Source organism: Palaemon carinicauda, chromosome 23 (assembly GCF_036898095.1).
Source record: "Palaemon carinicauda isolate YSFRI2023 chromosome 23, ASM3689809v2, whole genome shotgun sequence".
NCBI lineage: Eukaryota > Metazoa > Arthropoda > Malacostraca > Decapoda > Palaemonidae > Palaemon > Palaemon carinicauda.
This window is the reverse complement of record NC_090747.1, coordinates 98,865,705-98,893,629: the sequence shown is the minus strand read 5'-3', so window position 1 is coordinate 98,893,629 and position 27,925 is coordinate 98,865,705. Positions and strand designations below refer to the sequence as shown.

At 35.0% G+C, this 27,925-nt stretch overlaps 1 protein-coding gene across 4 annotated transcripts in view; it reads left to right on the top strand.

Moving 5' to 3' along the window:
* Nak (Numb-associated kinase) overlaps positions 1-27,925 on the top strand; it is a 94,056-nt gene that overhangs the window by 43,556 nt on the left and 22,575 nt on the right. For all 4 annotated transcript variants that reach the window (XM_068347286.1, XM_068347285.1, XM_068347284.1 and 1 more), the window contains 2 exons: positions 36-119; positions 1,607-1,708. In XM_068347286.1, the coding sequence (XP_068203387.1) occupies positions 36-119; positions 1,607-1,708 (186 nt within the window). The remainder of the gene's footprint in view (positions 1-35; positions 120-1,606; positions 1,709-27,925) is intronic.

Here is a 27,925-nt window from a genome sequence, read left to right as displayed (position 1 = left end):
ATGACATTATAATGAAAGAGTTTTTAAATTTCTAGGTATATCAAATGTGAAGAGCCGGGAGAGTCTAGTAATGTCCGCGGAAGATGACCCATTTGGTGCTGCACCATTTAGTGCCCCTGGTAAGTTTCATGTTTGATATTTCGAGTGAATATTCTCAAGAAATTACTTAACCATATTCTGTTATGTCCCAGTCACACATTTGCGATTCAAGGGTTTGCAATGCACGTTGATATATTGCTAATTACAACATAATTATGTTGCAATTGCTACCAAATCATAAACAGTCTTCATCAAACATTATCATGCTGTCAAGTGTGCTGATGCGCGCAAGGGATGGTGGATCTATTGAACCATTAAAACATTTGTGGTCCGGCCGCACGAATTTTCATGTCACTGCAAACTACACGAAATTGAGAAATTGACTTACTGGCATCGTCACAAACGCAATTTTCTCATTTGTTATAATTAGTCACATTGTAATAATCAGCCGGCATTTTTTCTGGCGGCCCCCATGCACACAAGTGATGGAGATGATTGCAAAACAAGCCATTGCGCATTTGTTATGTCACTGTAAACTACATGAAATTGACTTACCGGCATCGTCACAAACGCAATTTCGTCATTTGTTAAAGTCACATTGTAGTAATCAGCCTGCATTTTTTACTGGCGGCCCCCATTGCACACAAGTGATGGAGATGATTGCAAAACAAGCCATTGCGCATTCCCCGTCCTTGAATCCAAAATGTGTGACTGAGGTATTATCATCTTCTCATTCGGGTTTAGACTGCCTTTTTTTTTCCCATTTGAAAGGCTCATGTGAACTGCATTTTATTGGGAGTGTATTATTTTAACTGTAGGTCGCAAAATTTACACAGAAAAGAGAGAAAACTTAACCCCATAGAAATGTCACAATTTTCTGTTAGAAATTTCTAAATTGTTTCTTTGCCTTTGAACTTTTTTATTTTCTTGATTAATTGTGAGTTAATTACCATACCTTGTTTTTAGAAAGTTAGAATTAGAAATCCTACTTTTTTTATAAAGAGTGTGCTCATATATTTAATTTTCCTGATATTAACAATAACAGAACTTTATATTCAGTTGTCAAGGTCCCAAGGTTATTACAAAATCAAAAGCTTTGCTTAGCTTTTCCATTCATAGTAATATATTTTGATATGATCACTTTTTTTATAGTTCTTGTATAGAATATTAACCCTTTTACCCCCAACACTATTTGGAACTTTCCAACCCTTAACCCCCAGGCGTTTTTTTTTTTTTTTTTCAAGCACATTTTGCAATATACTTTTTTTTTAATTGCGCTAACAGCCTTAATTTTCGTCATAGGGAGGTCAGGTTGGTCTCATTATTTTGGAAAATGCCTGAAGTTTCTCATAAAGTTATCAAAAATATGCAATAAGAAATGTAAATAGCAGTTTTTTGCAAGGACGTATCAGTACGTCCATGGGGGTAAAAGGATGAGTTTTGTGAAACGTACCAGTACATCCATTGGGGCTAAAAGGGTTAACAACAACAGAACTTATTCAGTTTCCAAGGTCACAAAATTATCACACAAAATCTTTGCCTAACATTTCCGCTCATCTTTTTTCAGGTTCACGTCGACAGAAAAACTCCATGAAACCAGGGACAAACGTGCAGATGAATAGTACGGAGAATTTGGTTGCCTCGCCAACTGATCCAGCTTCGGGTGGAGGTAAAGATGCTTAATGCTACCCTACACCAAGCATAATAATTAGACATAGACTTTATAACAGTAGCCGTGATACACATTAGAAACTGTCTCACTTATGTGACATGGACTTTGTGTTCTGTCTTTATTTTTCACATGACTCCCATTCTAGTTGAGAATCATTTTCATTATAACGGTCCATTTCCTTTTGTTTCGTGTAGTTTTCTTATGAAATGTTGGGTATTCCTTGAAGCATGGCAGTACATTGCTACCCAACCCACTAATATAACGGCATAGGAAAATTGACGAGAAATGGAGCTGCAGAACGTTGAGATCTTTTTCACATGTGAGCTTAGAATTGCAGACTGGAAGCGTATACTGCTCTATTTGCAGATTATATAGTATGACTAAAGTCTGTAGCTTGAACTAGGAGGGAAGTTCTGGTTTTAATACAGTGAAGGCATGTTTTAAATGCTTTATTTGATCTGGTGCAGTATAATTATTCTATTAATCCTGTCTCTATTCTGACGTTTTGAAATTTCACAGTATTTACAGGCATTTAATGAGAGCACCTCCTTAATAGGCTTTTTTTTTTTATTTTTGGTTCAATTTAATTTTCCTGCACATACATATACTACCTGCTTTGGTCTATCACAGAAAATGTCTTGTGGTAGATGATAGAACTGTCTCAAAGGGAAATTATATATATGTTTATATTATGGGGTTGAGCTGTAACCCCAAACCCGTTGCCGGGGAGAGAGTCGTAACTTTAATCGTTAGCTGGAACTTTGGAACTGTCATTAAACAGTGACCAGAAATGTAAATACTCCCATCCGAGTCTTAATATCTCTGATTTATTTGTCAGTCTTTAGGTAAATAATCCTTGGGCTAGATTAATTCAAAACTTGTTATAGATACCAAGTAATTACCTGTCAGTCCATGATTTCCAATGTTGGCGGTCTCAAGGCCGAGTTTTCCTGGCCGTGGTCTTGGATAGTGGCGACTTTGACTTGAACTCGGCCAGAGTAAATAAAACTAAAGTTCAGCATGAGACAAATACTTGGTTTATGTCATTTTGATATTACCAGAATATGGATAAACAGAATCTGGAAATATCTGGCTGTAAACAGCAGTGAAAGATTGCTAGTTGCCCCAATATATTTTTTTGAAGGGGAAAATATGTTGTACTCTTGTCATTTCAATTTAGAGGCTTTTGATTTATGTTGTTAGTATCCATGACACGGGGACTGAAGACCGATGCAGCTTTACATTTTGCACATAGATTACATCTTTCATTCATGCAATAGAATGTTCAAAACAGTATCATAAACAACTCTTGGGAAGAGCTGATTTAAAATTATCTCGAGTTGAGAGTTTATTTAAGATTACCTTTCGATATAACATTATTATGGCAAATGAAACTTGAGTCATTGTTTATTCGTTGGATCTGATATCCGTATAGACCGTTAGAATCTGAGAAATATTAAGCAGTTCAATTAAAAACTTAACGTCGACTGTAGAACATTCATACAGGTTGAGGTATTAATGCATTTATCTGGTACCGTATACCATTGTAGAACATTCATTATTATTATTTTTATTATTATTATTATTATTATTATTATTATTATTACAAGCTGGGCTATAACCCTAGTTGGAAAAGCAAGATGCTATAAGCCCAAGGGCTCCAACAGGGAAAAATAGACCAGTGAGGAAAGGAACCAAGGAAATAAACAAACTATAAGAGAAGTAATAATAAAAAAATATTTCAAGAACAGTATCAACATTGAATTAGATCCTTCACATATAAAATATAAAAACTTCAAAAAAATAAGAATGTACCCCCAAGCAAGAGAACTCTAATCCAAGACAGTGGAAGACCATGTTATAGAGGCTATGGGACTACCCAAGACCAGAGAACAATGGTTTGATTTTGGAGTGTCGTTCTAGGAGAGCTGCTTACTAAGCAGTAACAACCATTATCCAGGCTCGGGAATTATAAATTACATTGTAAATTGAATAATAAAGGCACAAAATATATCGGCAATAAAGAAAGATGAAAACAAAATCCATAAAAGATCTTGGTGAATAGGCAAAGTATATGTTCAGAAAAGTAAGATCCTTACACTGCTTCATAATTACAAAAAGAATTATATTAGTAAACATTTATTTACACTATTTTGCAAATGTGTGTCCCAAATTAGAGAATTAGAAGAATTCCCTAAGTTATTGAAAAGGGAGCCATGTAATTGCACCTTTTTTCCTACACGGCAGAAGCTCCTATAAAGAAAAATCAGTTGATCCTCAATAATTTGTTTCACCACAACCCTGTCACTCCCACTTCCATTATCCTCCAATGTCCTAGACCACGAAGTATCCTGTTGCAAGGACAGAAGATCCGTAGTAGCCCAACATGGGCCATATCAAACCACTGGGTCACAAGTATTTGCTGCACTTTTGGGATTAATTTGCTTTACAGCTGTTCAAAGCTGGGCAAGTGTCTGCAGATGGTATTAACACTTCTGGATTGCTATCCATGTTTTTAAAACTATCGTTCACATTTATTTGTCTATAGTAATACTTTTTCTAGTTACTTTTTGCTTTATGTAGCTGGGTTAATGATATCCTTCAGGTATTCTTCTACTGCCAGTATGTTGATAGTTGTCAAGGAGGGTCTTTTGTAAGTAAATTTGCAGATCTTCACCTTATTTGGATGGTTTCCCTTAGTTTGCACTTTTTCCTTTTCTGGTGTTTGACAAGGTTCATAACCTTTTGGTTATCAGGTCCTATGCTAATTATATTAATTAGTGGTTAGATGATTATTGTCAGTTTCCTAGAGTCAGGCACATTTTTCTCATTCTCCTTCTGTTTTTTCCATGGTCCTTTGTTATTGTGTCTTTTCTTCTGTATTTGTTAAAATGTTTCAAAGACTTGTTCCTGCAAAACTCAATATGCAGATCCTCTATTCTCAAGGGAAGAAAATAGGTTCCTCATTCACTGTTGTCGTCTATATTCCAACCTTTTTTAAATCTTGCGGTAGCTTAGAGGTACTCTATTCACTTTCGTAGCGACAAGCCTTGGTCCGAATCATGTGATCTAATGCTCAAACTGGAGGATAGATACGTCCCTGGAACTACTTATGAATCTGCTCTTATCTGCTCTTTGTTGAAAGGTTTAAAGAGTACTCATGATTGACAGAGGTAAGGGACAGGACAGTGTTCTAAAGACTGACCTTATATACATATGATCAGCGCACAAGCTCCTCCAAACCCTCATATTTATCTCACAAAAACGATGAGGTTTCACACACTACTAGAAGCTATGGAGCTTGAGGGGGTCTTGAACTCCCATCCAACATATTGCTGGATAGACACATTTCTAATAGGCTGCCACATACATTTAATTAGTCTTGGAAAATTTACTAACCTCCAAATCCTGAAGAGGACAAGTATTTTTTTTTGCCTCTGCAGAAATTTGTTGCAAATCCTTTATTCTTGCTGAGGATCGCAAAGGATTCAGAAGCCCCTTCACCATCCATCCTTTCAATGCTTCCACAGGAGCCTGGAGATTATAGATGATCATGTGTAGAAGCAATCCTGTAATGTATCAGGAGACATAAGGATTTTCAGCTGAAGCAGCCAGGTCTAAATCCATCATCCTCATCATCTCCTACGCCTGTTGATGCAAAGGGCCTCAATTAGATTTCACCAGTCGTGTCTATCTTGAGCTTTTAATTCAATACTTCCCCTTTCATCATCTCCAACTTCACGCTTCATAGTCCTCAGCCATGTAGGCCTGGGTCGTCCAATTTTTAGCACCTTGTGGAGCCCAGTCAAATGTTTGTTGAACTTGGTGAGTGCAAAGAGCATGCCCAAACCTTCTCCATATACCCCTCAACATGATTTTATCAGGTCTAACTCCAAACTGTCTAAACTTACTTTAACTTCAGTATAGTATATTATAATCATTCCGTACATGCAGTGAGATGGGTGATAATCCAGCTGAGGCCTCTATACCCCTGGTAGCTGATTTATTTATTCTTCCTGTAGTGTCATAAGAAGTTTCATGTTTCTGTTATTAAAGGATACAGAACTGCTACTTCTATTTGATTCTTTTGGACTACAAGTTGCCTATTCATTTTAGCCTCTTGGTAAGACCCAAATTTCATTATTTGAACTTGTTGCAGGTGTTCGAAGTCCTCTATATAAACCTATGGAGTTTCTGGTCTTTAATGCCTTCATGCAGGCCTTTAGAGGCATCTTCTATGCAAGCTGTCATACCGAAGACAGTCTATCTATTGTCTGTTATATTTATTAAAAGTCTCAGTGAGTGTGTTGCTTATTTTAGGTATGAATTACTTTCAACAAGACCACAGACTCGTATTTCTTTACTCTCATAGGTATTACAGAAAGGATTTGTTCTTGGATAAGAAAATTGGAACAAAGATTAAAGAACTCCAAAAGCTTAGTGGAAAGAAACCAAAGGGACACTGCAAAGGACCTTTAGTACTGTCTAAAGCATGCTACGCAAGTCTTACTGTAAGTGCTATCCTGCAGGTCCAGTAGGTTATGCAGACTGAAGGATAGAGCTCAATAGGATATTAGTTTCCAGCTGACTTTGTATCAAAATCAGGTATTCACAGCCAGCTCACTGCCCCTTTTGCCATGCCTTTGCTTTCTTCCTACTCTCTCAAGTTGAGGATGTTCGTCTGCTTTGTCCGGAAAAAGCAGTCTTCCATAATCGCCATTGAATCTAAGATCTCAGGGAAGAGAATTACAGATTTTTCTCTTTATCTGTCACTAGAGTATATAGGTCTCGGAACTTAGTCTCTTCCTTGATCAGGCAAGTTATTTAGAGCCTTTATAACAGAGTATTACCACTGCTACTACCATAGTGGTCTCCCCTAAGGCAGGTCCTTTCATGTATAAGTCTACCATAATTTTCTATTCACTACCACCTCTTTTAGCTCTTGGTACCTTCTCCTTCCCTTCCTTCCTCTAGATCTCCGTCCTTCTAATTTACCTTCAGTAATGTTCTTCGGTAACCCATCTCTTAAAATGTGTCCTATCCAGTTTTTCTAATTTCTCTTTATTGTTATACTTAGGGTTCTCTCTTCTTCAACTATTCATAGTACTTGTTCATTTGTCTTGTGGTCTCTCTAACTGAGTAATTTATGGCAAAGTAGTTTAGGTATGAATCATCTTCCAGGTTATTGAATGTAATCTTAACATCAACTCAAGCACTTTGAGTTGCTAAGCAAGTGTTGATTAGTTTTACCAGATTGCCTATGAATAATTAATAGCAGTGGCACAGGCTTTGTCTGCTTTAACTTCAGTTGGTTAGGGAACTCATCATCTCTTTCTTTTATGTATGGTGTCGAAGAGAAAGATTTCCTGGTCTATGTGAACATTGCTATTCATGAAATCCTAAGTTTACCAGGAGCTACATTTCTTCTGTAGTAACTCTGCTGCTCTTTAAAGCTCAAACTATTTAATAGGAACCTATCCCTTATAGCATACTCCCCCTTCCTATCCCTGCTATATATTGTAACTTTGTTCTCCTTTGACGTGTAAAAATTAGAGGTGATTCCTTTGAACACAAAGTGGTGAACTCAAAGTTTTGCTACGTATTTTATTCGGTTTTTTTGAGAAAGAGACTGCATGGTCTGGGACATCGGAAGATATGAAATAATGTGAACTGCCTATGAATAAATCATGAGATTAATGAAGACCTTGATGTGATGTGAGGCCAAGCAGCGATTGCTCACGATATAGGAGAGTTGGGAGAACTCATTTCATGCCTTAACTTGATCAAGATAAAATGACTTAAAAAGTTCCAGGATGATATTGAATATAATTAAAGACAACGAGGCTTCTCGTCATGAGCAAGCTTTCACAGATTACGTTGGTATTCGATGTATAACATGAAATTACAAGATCACTGACACAGAAGTTCCACAGACCCAAAACAGTTTTAACTCCCTCTGCCAAGATAAATCATGCCAGTGATATAAGTCAACATTGTACAGTATACAATGTTGACTTTATCTCTGGCAGGTCGTGATGGAGATAATCTACGATCAGAATCTACATTAGTCATTTATTGAACGCTAGTCTCGGCCCAAGATTGTTTACTATGTCATTTGTATATGAGAACTATTTTGGTCTTAATGGGAGTAATTGCATTTATGGTTAGTGTCTAATATCATAAAAATCCTTTTTCTAAACCTGTTCTCATATTTCCTCTTTCACAAATAATTTTAGCATTTTTCCAGCAAGTTATTTTATAGGATATATCAGTATTAAAAACAACACTGGAGGCTTCAGAGTTCTTTTTATATATATATATACATTAACAGTAATTTACCCCCCATCTGATTATCACGCTTCTGGTAATCGTTTGTCTGTCAAGTATCGTGCATAGGTTTCATCTTCCATTTTTCAAAAAGGTATTGTGATATTGTTTTTTAAAAAACACAGATGTAACATCGGTCAAAGGGAATTTTGACGTGTCTTCTAGTCTTGATATGGTGGACGGGCGTCATTTTATTAGGGTCACTCCCCTACTCATTGTAAGGAATATATGCTCCAGTATCCTATTCACAAGAAGGATTGGAAATTCATTCATTTTAAAGCTATTTAGGCAGGAATTGGAGGTACAGATTTTCTTTTTTTAGTGTGGTGTCCTGTTAGTAACATTTCTATGGCTTCCTTTTGTATTCCATACACTTAATGTCATCTTTATTTCACATACTTTCTTATACATATAACCATTTTGAATATACTTTGCAGCACAGCAACTCCATGAAACAAAGTCCGGGAAAAGTAGTTTACAGTATATGAATTTTAGTCAGCTTTGTATTTTTGTGTAAAAAAGAACAGCGGGAGGAAATATTTGAAAGTTTTCCCATTATCTTTATCATTATCTTTACCTAACTTTTATCTTTAAATCTTCTTTGCATTCATCTTCTCAAAACATTTAATTGTTTTATGCCATAATTATTTTTCTTTTTCAAACTGTAGGTTAAGCAGTTCAGATATCTTTTAGTATAAGTTTGCATCATAATGTTAGTCAAGTGGGTAATACTCATGTAACATACTTAATCAATAAAAATAACGTACATTGCAACTACTTAATGTCAAAGAAAATGGTGTCAAGAGAAAGATTTTTGGGGAGGTCATTACCAAACATAGATATAACATCTAGAAATTTGATTCTTATATAGCGATATCCCCAATTCATTTATTTTGAATATCGTCACCCTCATAAACTAATTGCCTAAGTCATTTTCTCCGCTTGTTGGGAACTCAAAAAAAAACCTTCTCATTTCCTAATTCTTTTTATCATTGTCTTGAGTTTCAATTCACAAATTATCAGCAGAAGTATTTGTGAATTAGAATTTGTTAATTGAAGCTCAATACAATGATATAAAGAATTAGGAAATGAGAAGGTTTTTTTATTTCCCAACAAGTGGAGAAAATGACTTAGGCAGTTAGTTTATGAGGGTGACGATATGTTACTCTTAATATGGGTCTTTTTAAGTATAGCAAATCTTTGAAGAATAGGGATTTTATTTGATTTTTTTTTCATTGCAATGATTTTCACATGCAATATCAGCAACGATAGTTCACACCACATGATAGGGAAATGTTCTGTTGCAACATATTACCTGTTAGTACCGAAGTGGTTATGGTTGGAGAAGAATTAGCCCTAAAGAATTTTTTTTCATTGGACATTTGTTCCTAATATGAGCTTTTCTTTCCCTAGTGTGTATATTCATATTATGAATTCAATAGTTAGATCCTAACAGTGATCCCCCCCCACTACAGATAGTTTAGTATTATTATTATTATTAGTTGGAAAAGCAAGATGCTATAAGCTCAAGAGCTCCAACAGGGAAAAATAACTCAGTGAGGAAAGGAAATAAGGAAATAAATAAACAATATAAGAAGTAATGAACAATTAAAATGGAATATTTTAAAAACATTAATAACATTAAAACAGATATTTCTCATATAAACTATAAAAAGACTTATGTTAGCCTTTTCAACATAAAAGCGTTTGCTGCAAGTTTGAACTTACGAAGTGTTCCAATACAACGTATGCCATGATTGAAAGGCAGTCACAACATTAGGTCTTAATTGAGGTTGACTTCTTTCATTTATCAGTCTGTGTATAACTGTCAAGTATATTTTAGTAAAGTCCATTACACATTTTCATATAGCACATTAATCACAGCTTATGTTGGCTTATTTATTTTCATTAAAGTGGTGGTCTGATCTATTCTTATTTAATACTTAAAGTTAAAAATTTGTAAAATTAAATATTTCTTTTAATAGAAATGCATGAATTATAATTAGTCATATTTGTGTCAAATTTCTTAAGATGTATTTCCTGATGCCTTGAACGCATAAGATACAGAATATCTAGAAATGACTTCACACGTTCGCTCCTATGACTTATATGTACGTATGTAATAACTGCCCTTGCCTTTATTTGGTTGAGATACGGTTACTTTGTCTTCCTCAATTACTAAAAAAATTGCTCCATCTATCTACCATGGCACTGCCCCCTATTTTGGGAGGAAGCCAACATAAAAAAAAAAGGAAACAAAATCAGTATATCGAAAACTCTATCTAGAATTTTGGGGACCTGTCTATCCTGAGGAAATGTTTTCATTATTTTACCCTATTCTATTTTCTTTTGTTATCTTAACTTCTTTATCGAAAACTTAGATTCTCTTTAATTCCTTTTACGGTATCTAGATATTAATCTAGGAGCACTGCTGTTTGATTATCACATTGTAGTTGGGGCAAACAATTTTTATCTTTGCAAAATATTCTATCCACCACATAATCCAAGGTATATTGTTAATTCTAACAATCTTGGCTCTTATGTAAGGCTCAGTGCTACCTACTATACAAGAAGTTTTATTCTGGCTGTGTCCAAGTCGCAGAATGATTTTCCAATCAAATATTTGAATATCTTGATTTTCGGAAGTTTAAAATTGATGTGACTGCTCCTTTGGTGAGCCTAAGTGTCATATCATATTCTGTTTGTTACTCGTTTATCCAACATAGTTATATTTTATTTTGTTTTTTTGTTATTCCTCTTTAAAGTTTATTCTATACTTTTCTCTTTCTTCTATGATGATAATATTGAAAATGTACATCATTAGATGTAGCAGCTTTCTTCCGACAGTAAATTCATCAGGCCTGGTGGCTGGTTGTACAAGGTCAATGTTCAGAAATACATACTATATAGAAAGGAGGGCCCCAGTTACTGGTTGACTGGTTGCTACCAGAACTGCAGGCCAGTCATAGTCCCCCAGGCTGGATGTAAATACTTATTTCTGGGCCGGCCATCACGGCGTGCGTGGTAGGTGTCGGTGGGGTAGTTCAACTATGTTCTCTGGGGCCTGTCACGGCCCTCCCCATTGATGAAGGGATTATCTAAATGGAAGACAGCCTGTGAATAGTGGTTTTCGCACGCCTTTGTTAAATACACGACACCTACAAGGTGTTCGCGCGAGGGTTGTAACCTCTGCCTTCCATGCTTTTATCTTTCTCTAGTATATTTGGAAGATTTATATTAGGAAAGGTACAAAGAAGGACCTTTCACCGGGCGTCACAGGCCTCTTCCCAGAAATAGATTTTTCCTTCGTCAAAATCCCTTTTATAAAACTGGGAAAATTAGAATTATGCCAGATTTTGTAAGTGAGCAAAGTAAAAAATGAAATATCTTACTTTATAAATGTACTGTACATGAGAGTTGAATTAACAATGTCGTTAGTAGATGTGGATTCTACTCTTAATAACCCCAAGCAAGATGATGTTGCGGATCATTCAGTAAAGCATGTCCTTACTAACAAGTGTGAGGATAAGATGAAATAAGTGAAACATGGCCTTCACTTAATGCTGTAAGCGATAAAAATAAGTGAAGCATGTCCTTACTAACAAGTGTGAGGTTAAGACGAAATAAGCAAAACATGGCCTTCACTTAATGCTGTAAGCTATAAACGATGAGTGAAGCCTACTTATTTGGGTGCAGCATTACATGAAATCATATTAAAAATAATTACATTGTAAGTTGAAAGGTGGTACATTTCCATAAAGATTACTTGACAAATTGGAAGTAATCGCTAATTGTTATGAGCAAGTAATTGTTTACAAGCGAAGTAAAACAGTTAATGAAACTATTTGGAATTACATCAGAAAGTAAAATTCAACTTCACAGTCATTTAATTGAACGCAATACTCGAAGGAGGAGGTAAAGATAAATTGAAAGTTACCAGTAATTATTGATAAGCTTTGCAGGTAAAAAGCATAATTATTAATTCTGTAATCTTTCTGGGTAAAAAGTATAAAAAGATGGGTACATTTAGACAGTGATAACTATTGAAGAGAATAGATAAAAAATTGATTAGAAAGTTTGAGTACCCAAAATTCCAAAGCAATTTCAAGAAACCTTTGGTGCAACTCAGACTTGTAGTAAAACGAGGAAGGCGGTTTCTATTTACCAATGGGTTGGAGTTGCGCATAAATGAACAGTCATTTCTAGTTATTCTGCTTTTTCTGTCTTCATGACATCAGGAGGTACTGTTGGAAACATGAGTCCCTGGTACACCTTGCTTTGATGGAGTGCACCCTGTCAACCTTACGGCACGGCGAGACCCGCCCACTACCTCTACCATCTTTACCTACACTCTCTCTTTGGTTACTAACCATACAGTAAGGGTGTGGCAGGGTACATTCCATCAAAGCGGGGAATTGCTATGTCCAACTATATGTCCTGGAGATTTTGATACTACCAAATAAGGCATAATGATTGATGGATTTCTTACGAAAGAAATTTGAGATTGGTTAAGGTTGTTTGTTATCGACCATCATTAAGAGCAAACGGCATTTCTCTAGCTTATATAAATTGCATCAGTCAAACCAAACATACCAGAGAAGGTATCGGTTTCACCAATAAGCAAAGACTAACACGTTTTCCTAAATTACATAATCTACCTAATATTAAATACAAAAGGTCATTAAATATCTCACATTATTGCATGCTCGGACAGTTACGCTCAAATCTCTACCCTCAAAAGCCATTTACTTATCACCATTGCATTACACAGACTAATTACAAGAGACTAATTTACTTGTCTGACTTGTCGTGATCATGAGTTACAGCGCTTTAGTCATATGGAGATGAATCTGTCATGGGACTTCAAGTTAGTATCGAGAAATTATTGTATTGTTATAAGAAATCTTTCAAAAATGGGTTGAAGTGCAGAAAGTTGAGTAACTGAAATAAATTTAGTTTTGTACCCAATATGAGAGAAATAGTTTTGGGTTTTACACTCAGCAACTATACTAAAAAGAATTTTAATGAGGCGCATTTGCATTGACTCGCAGCGGTGCCCTTTTAAATCGGAAAAGTTTCCTGCTATCTGATTGGTTAGAATTATCTTGTCCAACCAATCAGCGAGCAGGAAACATTTCCGAGCGAAAAAGGCACCCCTGTGAGTCGGTGCAAATCTGCCTCGCTAAAAAGAATTGACTATAGAGGGATTTCTTAGGGGTCTATTAGAAAATAGGGTCTTAGTTGCCAAGGGCTGTCAGGTAGATGTTGCAATCACTTTACGGTGGTTGTTTCTCATCCGTCTTTCTTCTTCAGACAAGAATTATGTAGTTTTGTCGTAAACTTTGCCAACTTGAAAACGTACATTAATCTATTTTTATTTTAATGATCTTGGATTTGCTGGTGATATAACTCTTGATTTTGAAATAGTTATATAGCTTTTATAAGTAAATTTCTTTTGTTTTAATGAAATTTTTTTTCAACTAGTTTTGCCTTTTTTTTTTTTTTTTCATTTGGAATCTGCAGTTATTTTGATAATTGCATGTCACTTGAATGAGTTTAACATTAAGTTAATTCTTCATATATATATATATATATATATATATATATATATATATATATATATATATATATATATATATATATATATATATGTGTGTGTGTGTGTGTGTGTGCGCATTTACCTATTTATATATATTCTAAATACTTTTACAAATATGAAAAGTATAAGATGTATTACAGTATTACCTCGTACGAACTGAGATATTTAAAATACTTGAATGCTGATTGTCCACATTCCTCCGGATGCTATTTTTAGGTTGATAATGACGATAAAAAGAAGATAGATATTGCCATATGCATCTCCTGGAAATACTCTCTATAGTTGCTCATATTTCTTGAATAACAGGATCAATACGAGTCTGGTTTTGTAGGTTCTCGGTCCTCATTGTTTGTCTTTCATCCTTATTCTTAGTTCTCATTGTTTGTCTTTCATCCTTATTCTTAGTTCTCATTCTTTGTCTTTCGTCCTTATTCTTAGTTCTCATTCTTTGTCTTTCATCCTTATTCTTAGTTCACATTCTTTGTCTTTCGTCCTTATTCTTAGTTCTCATTCTTTGTCTTTCATCCTTATTCTTAGTTCTCATTGTTTGTCTTTCATCCTTTTTCTTAGTTCTCATTCTTTGTCTTCCATCCTTATTCTTAGTTCTCATTCTTTGTCTTTCATCCTTATTCTTAGTTCTCATTGTTTGTCTTTCATCCTTATTCTTAGTTCTCATTGTTTGTCTTTCATCCTTATTCTCAGTTCTCATTCTTTGTCTTTCATCCTTATTCTCAGTTCTCATTGTTTGTCTTTCATCCTTATTCTTAGTTCTCATTCTTTGTCTTTCATCCTTATTCTTAGTTCTCATTGTTTGTCTTTCATCCTTATTCTTAGTTCTCATTGCTTGTCTTTCATCCTTATTCTTAGTTCTCATTGTTTGTCTTTCATCCTTATTCTTAGTTCTCATTGTTTGTCTTTCATCCTTATTCTTAGTTCTCATTGTTTGTCTTTCATCCTTATTCTTAGTTCTCATTCTTTGTCTTTCATCCTTATTCTTAGTTGTACAATACTGTATTCCAAATCGTACAAGTTTCTCGTTTCCAACGTTCTTGAAGTGCTCTACCGTTGAATATTCTAAAGCTAGCCACAAATGCTGGTTAGATGATGTTCAAGCTCAAAAGAATTTCTAAATGTATTCTCAGTATTAGACTATTTTCAATCTAAATACTTAAAGTAAAAAAGATATTAGGTGAAAATAAATACTTTGTCTTTGTACTTTTTGCTTTTTGATATAGATTTGATTTGAATATCTAAGAAAAAAAGATATTAGGTGAAAATAGATACCTTATGGCTTTGTTATGTTTGCTTTTTTATATAGATTCAATTTTAATACTGTATCTATGATTGCATACCATGTAAATGTCTCAAAACTATTTTTGTGTTACAGCACAAAAATTCAAGAACGAAGATTGGATAGCATTTTTCGTAGTGATAGTTCACCTACTTAATTATAGTAATAATTTTGATCCGTGTAATACTTTCCAAGTTTTTCCAAAAGTTTAAGGAATTGATTTAAAGTCTTTAAAAAGACATCTGTGTTCGGTAGTGTCCGCTCTCGTTACTGTAAAGTTTTGCCGGAATAAGGTTTAATTGTCGCTACTTAATGCCGCCTTTGGTTGTATCTTTTGGGGTTTATTGAGTCGAAAGGGTTCTTTGAGTCTTCGATATGAAAGGGATAAAAGGATATACAGTAACTAAATACATTTGTATAAGGACCTTTTAGCAGTGTTAACTGTTTGTTCGATATTATTGTTTCCATCATTATTTTTTGTCAGCTCCACCCCAGGAAAATATGTATAGGAATTTCTTTTGCCAAAAGTTCATTGTGTTTAGATTTTTGACTGCTGAAGAGAGGAAGCTACTTTAGTGTGTAGGATTTAAATTGGATTATCATATACTGCATCATATTGCTGCACAGTGGATAAGCAAGCTTAAATTCATTAAAGAAATATTTTCAAATAACTTGTTGGCAATTTGAGCAGTTTGATTGTTCAATTTACGACACTCAGCTGGAATGGTTCAGATAATTTTATTGAAAGTTCAAGGGATAATGTTACATTCTCAAGGGATTCAGACTGCTTGAGGTATAGGGCAGTAATTTTAGACTTCTGGAAACATAAATCTTATAGATGCTGTCTGTGTAAAGATCTGGCAGTGATTTTAGCCTTTCATTCATACAAAAAGGAACCGGGTTGAATGTCTTCCATTGATTTAGCATGGCGTTGAAAATAATGTAGAATTTCGTTTGCCTTTTTTGGGCTCAGCCATGTCGTCCTGATGGAAGGTTCCTTTAGGCAGCTTTCTAAGGGATATTTAGCTACTAAATATCCCTTAGAAAGCTGCCTAAAGGAACCTTCCATCAGGACGACATGGCTATCTCACCCAAAAATAGATTTTTCGCTTTGCTTCAAAATCCGTTTTCACCAGGTACAGAAGGTCCCAAACTCGCAAACATTCGAATTAAAAAAAGATATAAACACAAATCCAACTGAAAATATAAAGATAAGATAAGAATACTGTAATAAAACAATATATTTAATACAAACAGACAAATAAAATGCTCAACTTGGGAGCTGGGATCTCTAAAACGTCGGACATCTTCCAAAAAAACACAAAACAACACAGAGTAAAACAAAACACGTCTGACCAACGCAAGTGCTGAGGAGGAATGCGGATAGGGCGTGGGGAGATGATGTAGGGGTAGAGAGGGGGGATGTTGATGAAGGAGAGGTCTAATTGGTGAGGGATCTATGGTCGTGGTTCAATCACACCCCAGTTTTCTATACCGACACTCAATGAGTGAGCGAGCTAGGTTTATTCCTGGCATTCCATGCATCTCTTTTTCTCTGGTATATTCAGCAATAACTATCCCTTAGAAATGGTGCTATAAGGAGCATTTCACTGGGCGACACAGGTTCCTCGCCCAGAAATAGATTTTTCCTTTGTCAAAATCCCTTATTTAATACAGTAAGCAGTAAGGAAATCAACATTATTAACCTGATACAGTATCTGTTTCATATAAAACTTGAATATTTCCTTAATTTTGTTTCTGGAAATCATAGGCATGGGATTCAGGTTAGGTCTACCAAAGGCCAAAATTTAACAAAAATCTACTTATAAACAATTCAACTCATAAACAGCTTCTTGGTACCTATTAAGTATGTAAGTTGGGGACCTGTATTAATTTTTGTAGTATGTTCGGAATTACGATTTTAAGATATATTACGGTTATAACATGGAATTGTTATCCTCTTGAAAGGGTATTCGAGATAAGAACATCTTCATTAAGGCGGAGTTGTGTGATTTTTTCTAGTCTTGGTTTCTGTATTCATTATCCATAAAGACAACAAGCATAGAGTCAAAGACCAGTCATTGTTCTGGATGCCTGGACAAAGTGCTAGTACCAAAACACTATAGTCAATTTTTTTTAGTTAGGCAGATTTGCACCGACTCACAGGAGTGCCCCTTTAGCTCGGAAAAGTTTCCTGATAGCTGATTGGTCGGAAGTATTCGGACAAAAATACTTCCGACCAATCAGCTATCAGGGAAATTCTCCGAGCTTAAAGGGCACTCCTGCGAGTCGGTGCAAATCTGCCTCACTAAAAAAAATTGACTATAGGAAACAATAGGAATGAAACTTGTCATAGAACAGAGATTCTCACATTAATGGTGTGAGGTTGTGCTTTTTATTTCTTTTGATGTACTGTACGCACTTTTAAGGACACACCTCCAGGGAGGACTTTTATCTCTGTAACTGGTTCCTAGAGAGCTGCAAGTATGCACTGTTTTGCTTTACGAATGCAATATTCAATTTTATTTTTCTTACTCATAGATGACTATTCAGGTTTTTTCATATTTTTGGACTTGGTAACAGCCACCTAGAAGTTGTATTTGTGAAATGGATTGCGGTAGCCTATTGGAAACATCCCTGCCTGACAATCTACTGGACAGGAGTTTGAGACCCGTTGAAGTTAGATAGTTTCTAGTAGTGTCAGCTAAGGATTGGTAGTTTGGGGGAGCCTATAGGTCTACCCGCTGAGTCATCAGCAGCCTTTGCCTGGCCCTCCTTGGTCTTAACATGATGGAGAAGGGCCTTGGGTGCTGATCCTATGTATATATGGTCAGTCTCTCGGGTATTGTCCTGTCTCTAGGCTATTGTCCTGTCCTGTGCCTCTGCCATTCATGAGCAACCTTTAAATGGTGTGGTACTGTATCTGCTTCAGCGATAGATATTTACAAGTACCGATATTTTATTTAGGTAATCTTTTGTTTTAAACCTACTTTCTACAATTCCATCACTGATTTTGCATGCTTGATGAGAACAAATATTCACCGAGAAATGTGTGTGCATTGTATAATTCATTTGATTTAGAAAATTGTATTGGCCAAGCCCCAGTCATTTGAATGAGTCATTATCAAGGCTTCTTTCAGATCCACATGCCATACCCAGCAGTGATTCATGTTGTCTGAATGAATTATCTGAACTGTGAAATATATTTCATCCTGAACCATGGAATGAAAGGCATCTGCTTGTTCATTGCTTGGTGAGGCTCAATAGCCAAAAGACGTATAGTTTCTTACATGTGGGCTATAAAAGGGTTTTAATTCAGCGTGGTTTTCTAAAAGTTTCAAACTGCATTTGTTTTTCCATTATAAATACCTTAGATCAGTCTGTGTTATGTGTTATTTCTTTACTAATACAGTATAGATTTTTATCTGTAAGGCACGGTAGTTCTCTTTATTTTGGTATGAAAAAAGGGCCCTATCATATTTGGTGGAACAGAGTAATGGTTATTATCAATTATCATTTCCATTGTGCAACCGTCATGTTTACCATTTTAACTAATGAAGATTATGGGACTTATAGCCTTGATCTCCCAAAACATAGTTTGTAACTTGCTTAAGGTAAAGAATATATTTTGTGATCATCTTTGTAGTTTATCATGCCAAACAGGCAACCATTGAAGCGTTCTTTCATTGGCATTAACTAAGACTTGTCGAAATTATGAGATAGGGGGCATGATCGGAGAATATAATTGATGGTCTGGGTATTTTCTCCAAAATTTCTGATCAATTTAAGGCCCCATTTAACTAAGTTTTCACCTGTTTTGGCCCCTCCAACTCTAGAGAACAGGCAGTGTAGTATTTCTGACTTAGTTCTCATCAAGATCATATTTGTCTGAGTGAATCTACCGATGGAGTGTTTAAGAATAATTGGGTTGTCTTTGGTGTAAGTTTAAATGGATTTGCTCTCTAGCATGGTTTAGTATTTTAAAATTTATTCTTTTTTATTATTATGAGTTCATTTGAAAACTTGGATTCCAGAAAAAAAGAAATGTATTTAGTATAATTTCTGATTTCATTCTTATTTTTGAGAACTTTTTTAGTTTTCAGTAAAGTTAGTCTGTTGAACAAAATCTTGTTACAGAAATACCAAAGATATAGTTACTCAACTACTATTGATTATTTTTGCTCACATAACTTTAGGGACAATTTTGGAATACAATAGATTCTTTTTTTGTTATAAGTTAGTAATTTTGCCATGAAATGATACTGTAGTTCATTCTGGAATCTTAGATATATACCTTAGTACAGTATTCTCTGCAGCCCTCATGTTAGAAGTATTCTGTTGGTATTTTGATGTTTCGTTGTAACTCGGTAGTTGATCTAGTTAAGTTCCATGACAGGTCTTGTGGTTTTGAGTAATCTTTTATTATATGAATAATATATCGCTGGATGGATGCTTGTTCGATCTTCCGATTACTTGCATTATAGCTTACGTAAATCACGAGAATGTTAATTACATAAATGTATGCACGGCATATATCATCCGACATATACGTTACATCAAATTAAAGAAAATAATCATATGGAGAGAAGATGAGGAATGGAACCTTTTGTCATAGATCTTTAAGATTTCTTCTTGTGCCATATTTTAGAGTATTTTTTTAAAAGCTTTTTGGATACTTTAATGGAAGAACAGGGTTTTAGAAACTATATCTAAACTATAAGTGTGGAAAATAAATGGTTAGGTTTTTATTATTTAAAACCGAGGTATTGATTCATTTTTATAAAACCTTATTCGTTCACATAGTCAGGGGTCAGATATCACTCTACGTGGTATCTTAATGCATCATAACATTTCATTTTCAATGATGATAGTTTAATTAGGTATATTTTTGATAATGTCCAAGATATTAATAGGTTACTTTGTGTTTGTAGACTAAAATGCTCAAATATTCAAAGAGAAAATGGAAAGCACTGAATTTATCTTTATATTGGGAGATTTTCATCGTCTGTAAATCTAGGTAAGGGAACATTTACCGTCGAGTTTGTCTAGTATTCGCATGGCAGCAGATCGATCCCCGCCCGGGACTGTGAGTTTAAGCTATTTACTGGGGAGGGTATTGCTCTGTTTGGGCACCACAATGTGGGGTTGGGCTGGTTCAGCTGATGTTCTGGTGAGCAACTATTCTGATGATACTGGAACAGAAACCAGGCAACTTCACCTTCACCTTTTTTTTAGCAAGTATGACTATTCTTATGATTTCCATAAATGGAGAGTAATTGGGCAAATGTCCCCACACATTAAATTTTCCTAAAGAAGATAATCTTAACAAAATAGATGCTGTATGGATTGTTTTTCTGGGATCCTTGACTGGAATGAGTAACTAGTTAACTTCTTCGCGTGGCCAACTAAGTAAAGTAGCTTCTTGAAAAGAAGATTCATGAAATCAGACATCCGTATCGTAACATCTTTCCTTTAGTATAATCCTATTACTTCCAATTGCCTTTATCTTTATATATATACACCAAACTGTGCATTACAGTATATATCCAATAGAATGGGTACTGCCAATGTTAGATTAAAGCAACTAAGACGAAAGAAAGATTTTAGGTTAAAACTCGACAACCGGTTTTTTAAGAAGCATTTCTGGAATATGAATGACAAATTCTCTCCAAATCATGTTTAAAGCAAGCAAAGACAAAAATCACTAAGTTTGAATGCTACTAGTATTGGAAGAGAATTGTATTAAAAAGCTGGCATGAGGTGAAACCATATTACAGTATTGCAATCAAATGTTGCATGTATGCAGTATACAGTCTTAAAGTTTTTGATGAAAATTGCCTCTAGGTTAAAATGAAGACGACCACAAATATATTTGATGGTGGCAGTGCTGACCTATTGAGTCTCCAGTTAATAAGTATCGGTAACTGTCGACCTAACCGCGCCATGACTCCTCGCTGCTTGGAAGAAGGATGCGGGTGACTGGTACAACACATGAACATACACTAACAGGGTCTAAGCGATGTCAGGCTGTGCAGCCGATCAGGACTATGGTCTTCCCCAAAGCCAAAGCAAAGTCCTTCAGAAAGAAGGCAGTTGTGCTTACCCCATACAAATGGGAAAAACACATTAATAGAAGAAATTTTCAGTATTATCATCTACCAGGAGTAATGGTAATGAGAAATTCAATTTCAAGATGATGACATTGTAGAAACCTAAGGTTTCCACGTTTAAGTAACTTAGAAAAAGAAAATTCCTTGGCAAAGTAGTAGAGACTTTTAAATACATCTTGTGTAATTTCATACCAGCATTTATATAATATTTTAGAAACCCAAAACGCTCTAGATGTTAGCAGGAAAGTAAATCTTCAAAAGAATCAAGTTGCATTTATTGAAATATCCGAAGCATTTGTTTTTTTATAGTTAGCTCTCTCAGATCACCTATCCATTGCGGGAATATAGAATGCAAATGATAGGTTTTATAGTTTTCTATCTCATATTCAGTGTTGTTATGCTTGGCAATGTGAGTTTGACTTTTCATATACGATTTTCAGTCGGAATTCCTTTCCCTGTTTTCCCTGACCGTACTGAATAGAATGCTCGGCTCCTTTGCTGGTAAATAAGGACCACTCCATGTTTCAGGCCTTTTCGTTACCTCCACCAACGATGTTGAAAGGAGGTTATGTTTTCACCCCTTTTTGTGTGTATTTGTTTGTGAACAGCTTCCTGGCCACACTTTTCACCATAGAAAAAAGAAACTTGCAGGGATTAACAGTTTTGAAAGCTGGAAATGATTAAATTTTGAAAGTTCAAGGTTAAAGGTCAAGGTCATAGTCAAGCAAAATGTCCAATTCACGTAATCAGCCATAGATTTGGACATCGTTGTCACAAAGACTTCAAACTTGGTTCATATTTGAGTGTATGGAAATCCACGCCAATTAATACATGTTAAGGTCTAGGCTGAGAAATAAGCTGCCGTGGCGGAGGTCTCTGCTTTACTGAGTGCCCCTCTAGTTTCTGTTATAATCAGTCATAAAAGGAAAAAAAATACAGACTTATAAAACTGGTTTGTAGCAGTTTCCGATGCCGTTCTCTTTGAATATTGTTATCATTATTATTATTATTACTAGCCAAGCTACAACCCTAGTTGGGAAAGCAAGATGCTATAAGCCCAAGGGCTCCAACAGGGAAAAATAGCCCAGTGAGGAAAGGAAATAAGGAAATAAATAAATGATGAGAATAAATTAACTATATCATTCTAAAAACAGTAACAGCGTCAAAACAGATATGTCCTATATAAACTATTAACAACGTCAAAAACAGATATGTCATATATAAACAATAAAAAGACTCATGTCAGCTTGGTCAACATAAAAACAAATAGTCGTGGATATGCTTAAAGAGGTAAAGGATGTACAAGTGATGGGTATTAATACCTCGGGAAATCTCCCACTACGGTAACACAATAACGATTACTAAAAGGAAGAATAGCCAATACTATCTTTAAGTCTACATCCGACAAACTGCAAAAGAATCATGTATCTACAATTAATTGTAAATTATGTTTACTTTACAAAGAAAAAGGAGCTAACTTAAAACATTGAGATCTGTTGAATACTGTTTCTTGAAGAAGGCATGGAAAATATCTTGTCTATTTTGTCTTCATTTTACTTTCACATTTAAAAGTCTCTGAAATAGTTGATGTTATTTCTATTCCCATATTATGACTGTTCCACTCATATCTCAATGAAAATACAGCAAGTATAGTACTTTCTTCAAACGAGAAAGCATTGCAAACCAGTAGCCATCATGTTGATGAAGGTTGCAGTTTCTTTGAAGTATCATTTCTTATTCACCAGGAATAGTTATGTTTTTCGGTATTTATTCATGACCAATTATCCTGTTGACCCCATAAAGTATCATATCAGGTTGTACCACATTGCTGCTTGCCTTCAGGATCAACATCATCCGGATGTTTTGAATGAAACGGCAACTCCCAGTATTCGTACGAATAGGCCACTTGCCATTGAAAAGCCAAAACTTTACTAATGATTAATAATCTCTGACTTAATGCAGTACTGTACATGTACAGTAGTTCATTTTGAATGGTGTATTTTCTCCAACCATAGGAGAGCTGGGAGTTTAACAGAGATGTTGGAAGTTCAATAAGATATGGATTTTAGGACCTGAAGTACTCAAAGAAAAAAGTATTCTGCCGATGTACACTCGATTTACAGGCATTGCCAAAGTTCCGAAGCCTACAACAGTGGCAAAGCAACAGTGTTTTGCTTCCATCCTTGTCATCTTTTGTCTAAGATTTTGGGGCTTAGAATCTTGCACATATCATTACTTGCAACGGAGAGAATCTCCAGTATCACAGGCTTGAGTTTCATTCTGTTGAAAGCACTTTAATCTTGAAGCATTAGTTGTGCATTAGCCACAACATGATGTATTGTGGAAATAAGTGCCTTAGTAAATGAGTAAGGTTATCGAAATTAAGTGCCTTTTGTATTTTATTACACGAGACATTGGGTTTACTGCGTATGATTCTATGACTTGAGTTGGAAAATTTAGTAAAGAATAACAGCATAGTTTGTTCATTATAATGTAAATATAATTAGTTGTGCCATACTTTATTAAGTTGCAAGATATCCTGTACACAATTCTAACATTGATGTGCTGGGAAATACAATACTTTTGGCAAATTGTTGATGAAATTGGCAATAAGCTGCATCAATATACATTGTTTTATACATTATTATCAGAAAATTGGAAAAAAAGTACTAAGATTGTTCCTGTAATAATTTCTAGCGTAATCTATTATTCCTACTATCGTTCATGGATTTGCATTTTATTGTATTTTAAAGTTGAAAATTAGTATGAAATTGTCCCGTAAGACTCCATTGAATGGTGTCTGAAGATTGAAAGAGATCAAACAAAACTGATGAATTCAACAACTGAAATGGGTAACTGCAGTAAATGCTATGTAGATTCACAACTGAACATTGTATAGGTCTTTAACATACAAACACAAATTCTACTGAAAATAACAAAGACAAGATGAAGAAATACTGTAATAAAACATTATTATATTCTTTAACCCTTTTACCCCCAGGCTCTTTGGAAATTTCCAACCCTTAACCCCCAAGGGGTTATTTTTCCCCCAGAACATTTTGCAGTATACATTTTTTAAATTGCTCTAACAGCCTTAATTTTCGTCATAGAGAGGTCAGGTTGGTCTCATTCTCTTGGAAAATGCCTGAAGTTTCTCAAAAAATTATAAAAAATATGCAAAAAAAAATTTTTATAGCATTTTTTTGCAAGGACGTACCGGTACGTCCATGGGGGTAAAGGGATGAGTTTTGTGAAACGTACCAGTACGTCATTTGGGGGTAAAAGGGTTAATACAGTAGCAAAACAGCATATGTAATAACGTTAGATTTATTTCATATGAAACCCGACTATTTCTTGACTTTTGTAGCTGGAAATCATAGACTTGGTATTCAGGTTAGGCCTCCCCTAGGCCAAAATTTAACAAAGTTCGGCTTACAAACGACTTCTTGAAACCAATTAAGTTTGTTAGTTGAGGACGTATGTATTTGGAAAAACATTGAAACTTTCTTAAAGCCAAGTAGATCTGAACAGACAACAGTAACAACATTGAAATAGATCATTCATGCATGAACTATAAAAACTTTAAAAAGAAAATCAAGAGGAAGAGAAATAAGATAGAATAGTTTGTCCGAGTGTACCCTCAAGCAAGTAGTCTTTTATTTCTTCCTTCAGTTCTACATGGAATTATGATAATCCCTTGGTATCAGCCATGGCAATTCTGGGTCAAGTTGTTGTGTTTAACAAGCCAGCCAGAATCCTTCCACACTTTCGTCATTCCTCGCTTTGTAATGTTCAATAAAACTTTTTTTTTTCTAAATAAACTTCAGCCTTAAGCGTTGATATGTTTGTAACATTTTCTCAAGTCACACACTTGGTGCTCTCTGTCATAGTAAGCTCTTCATCATAGATTTGAAAGAAAATAATTGCTGTCTTAACTTGTGTACTTCCACAATTTCTTCTCTTTCGCTTTGTGGATGCTCGATTTTCTCGTAACTCACCTTGCATCTTCAGCCACTTCAGTTACTCAAGTCCTAGTCAAATATGATATTTTCATTTTATTATCTAGAGTCTGCACTTTCTGCAATTTTTGTATGCTTTTCATTAATATTTTTTACCCTTGACTGCTTCTTAGAAAGCATATTAACCCTTTTACCCCCCGGGGTATTTGGAAATTTCCAACCCTTAACCCCCAGGGGGTTATTTTTTCCCCAGCACATTTTGCAGTATATATTTTTTAAATTGCTCTAACAGCCTTAATTTTGGTCATAGAGAGGTCAGGTTGGTCTCATTCTCTTGGAAAATGCCTGAATTTTCTCAAAAAAATATCAAAAAATATGAAAAACAAATTTTTATAGCATTTTTTTGCAAGGACGTACCGGTACGTCCATGGGGGTAAAGGGATGGCTTTTGTGAAACGTACCAGTACGTCCTTTGGGGGTAAAAGGGTTAAAAAAAAAATGGAGCTCAACAGTAAGGAAGATTTGTACCCGACCCAGATGAGTCGTACAAAGAATGTTTTGATTCTATCTAGACCCGTTCAAATGCCACTCCGGAACCAGCTTCGGGCTGCAGCATATGTCGATAAATCTCTCTATTTCTGTGGATTTCACAGAGTACAGTACTTTGCCCTCGACGATTTCAGTACAGTACTTTGCCCTCGACAATTTCTTTGCCCCTGACAATTTCAGTACACTACTTTGCCCTCGACAATTTCTTTGCCCCTGACAATTTCAGTACAGTATTTTGCCCTTGACAATTTCAGTACAATACTTTTCCCTCGACGATTTCAGTACAGTACTCTGCCCTCGATGAATTCTGTTTTTGCATTTGAGGACTTCCTGATATTTGTTCTTATATGCTATGATACTCATAGTACACTAGTTAGATGGAAAACCTGTGCCAAATTGATTTTTAAAAAATCAAGTCCGTAGTTAGATAGCATTGACTGCACCTAGTTGTCAACTAGCGGCCTGTTTACATACATGTAAAGAATAAAGGTTATAAAGGTTTGCCTGAGCATTTACAATAGGTTAGGTTGGTTCATTCTTATGAGAGTAAAGTAAGCACTAAAAGGTATATCATAATATGATTAATAATTAAAGAATATATATATTTTTAAGTTTTTTTTATATACTTGTTCACAGTTTCAACACTTAGTGGCTATTAATACTTTTGATAGTCTTTCGTATGTGTTGAGTAACTTTATATTTAGTCCAAGTGGGTATGCAGTGACATTGGCACCATAATAATTATCATGTTTTTTTAAACCATTTTGATTTAGCAAATTTGTAATTTTATTAGGTTTGACTCTTGGCGGGATATCTGATACCATAGAAATGGTCAGTTTTGCTCAAGAAAATATCTCATTCCATCTTTTATCGAATAGGGTTTGTTTGGTTAAACTTTATATCATCTTGTATATAGTATACAGTGGCTTAGCTAAGACGGGGGCGCCCAGAGGGTGACCTCCGAAACTGGGTCCGAAAATAGACATAATGTAAGTATACTTTTTAAATTATAAACAATTCCGATAAATGCGTTCATTCATACTCCATTTGTTATTTTACTATGAATAGCTTTTTATTTTCAAAAGTTCCTATAAAACCAACCTTAGTAGCATCTTGGAAAGTCTAAATCTGCCCCTAAAAGTACTTAAAATTTGTATTCATTAGTGCCCCTTCCTCTTCAGTTAGGCTTTGTTAGCTTCTCACCAGGGTAAGGTGAAGGGGGTGCTTCTTCACTAACCCCCCCCCCCTCCTTGGGCCTCCAAGTCTTTAGCTACGCCCCTGTAGTATATCTTGAAGTTTAGTACCGTACTGTACACAAAATTTGAGTACCGTACATATCACTATCGGTTGTAAATACAGAATGGTTATAATGTACACACACTCAAGTTTCGTACATAACTATAGGTAACATTTTGACTATTCATCCATCTTATTGTAAATATTCATGACTTTGGTTCTTATACTTAACTCTCATTTCAACCTCATAGGTGTCGTTATTGATGCAAATTTCTACCTAAAAGTAGTCGACTGTTCATACTCGTACAGCGGTAGGGAAGGATTGTCACACACGCCACACCACACTCAGACACACATCTTTTCGTGCTCTCCCTCCTCATGTCTCATTTATCATTTCGTGTATATCCAATGAAGCCTAAGTAACGAGTTTGTTATTTTTATATGTTACCTTCTTTGAATTAATGGTCTTTTTTTTATATAATGTCACTAACTGTCTGTTGGAAAGTATCCAGACGTAAATTTAGTATGTGTGCATATTGTATTTGTAACTTTTAAAGAAAAAAATTATGTGGACCATTATGCTCGTAAGGTTTAGAACTCTGTGGGAAGTGTTTACGTATTCATTTCAGTATGAATATTTCTTTTCTGCCTTATTGATAAGTAGCTGATTCTTATTTTTTTTTTTACTTGAATCCTACAGCCATGTTTGTTTAACCTGTGTATCACTGGAACAGCCCTTGTTATATAATTTGATACCCTTTTCTTGTGTTCAATGTTATATATTCTCTTGTTTCGCAATCCTCCACTCTGTAATACCCCTTTGCACGTTATTAATATTAGTTCTCAGATTGCATTATATACATTACAATATTCTTAAATATTTAAATTGTTAGTGACCTTGATCCAACACTTTATTATTCTTATGTGTACAAAGGAAAACATGTTTTCTAAACCCGTGGATATTCACTTGTTACATGAACATGAACCAGAAGAAAAGGCAGTTTTTTTGCTTTGATCTTTTGATTTCATTCTGTTTAAAATGAAAGTTATATATAGATAAATTTATATGTATGTATATATACTTATATATATGTGTATATGTATGTATATACATGTATGTATATGTATAATATATATATGTAT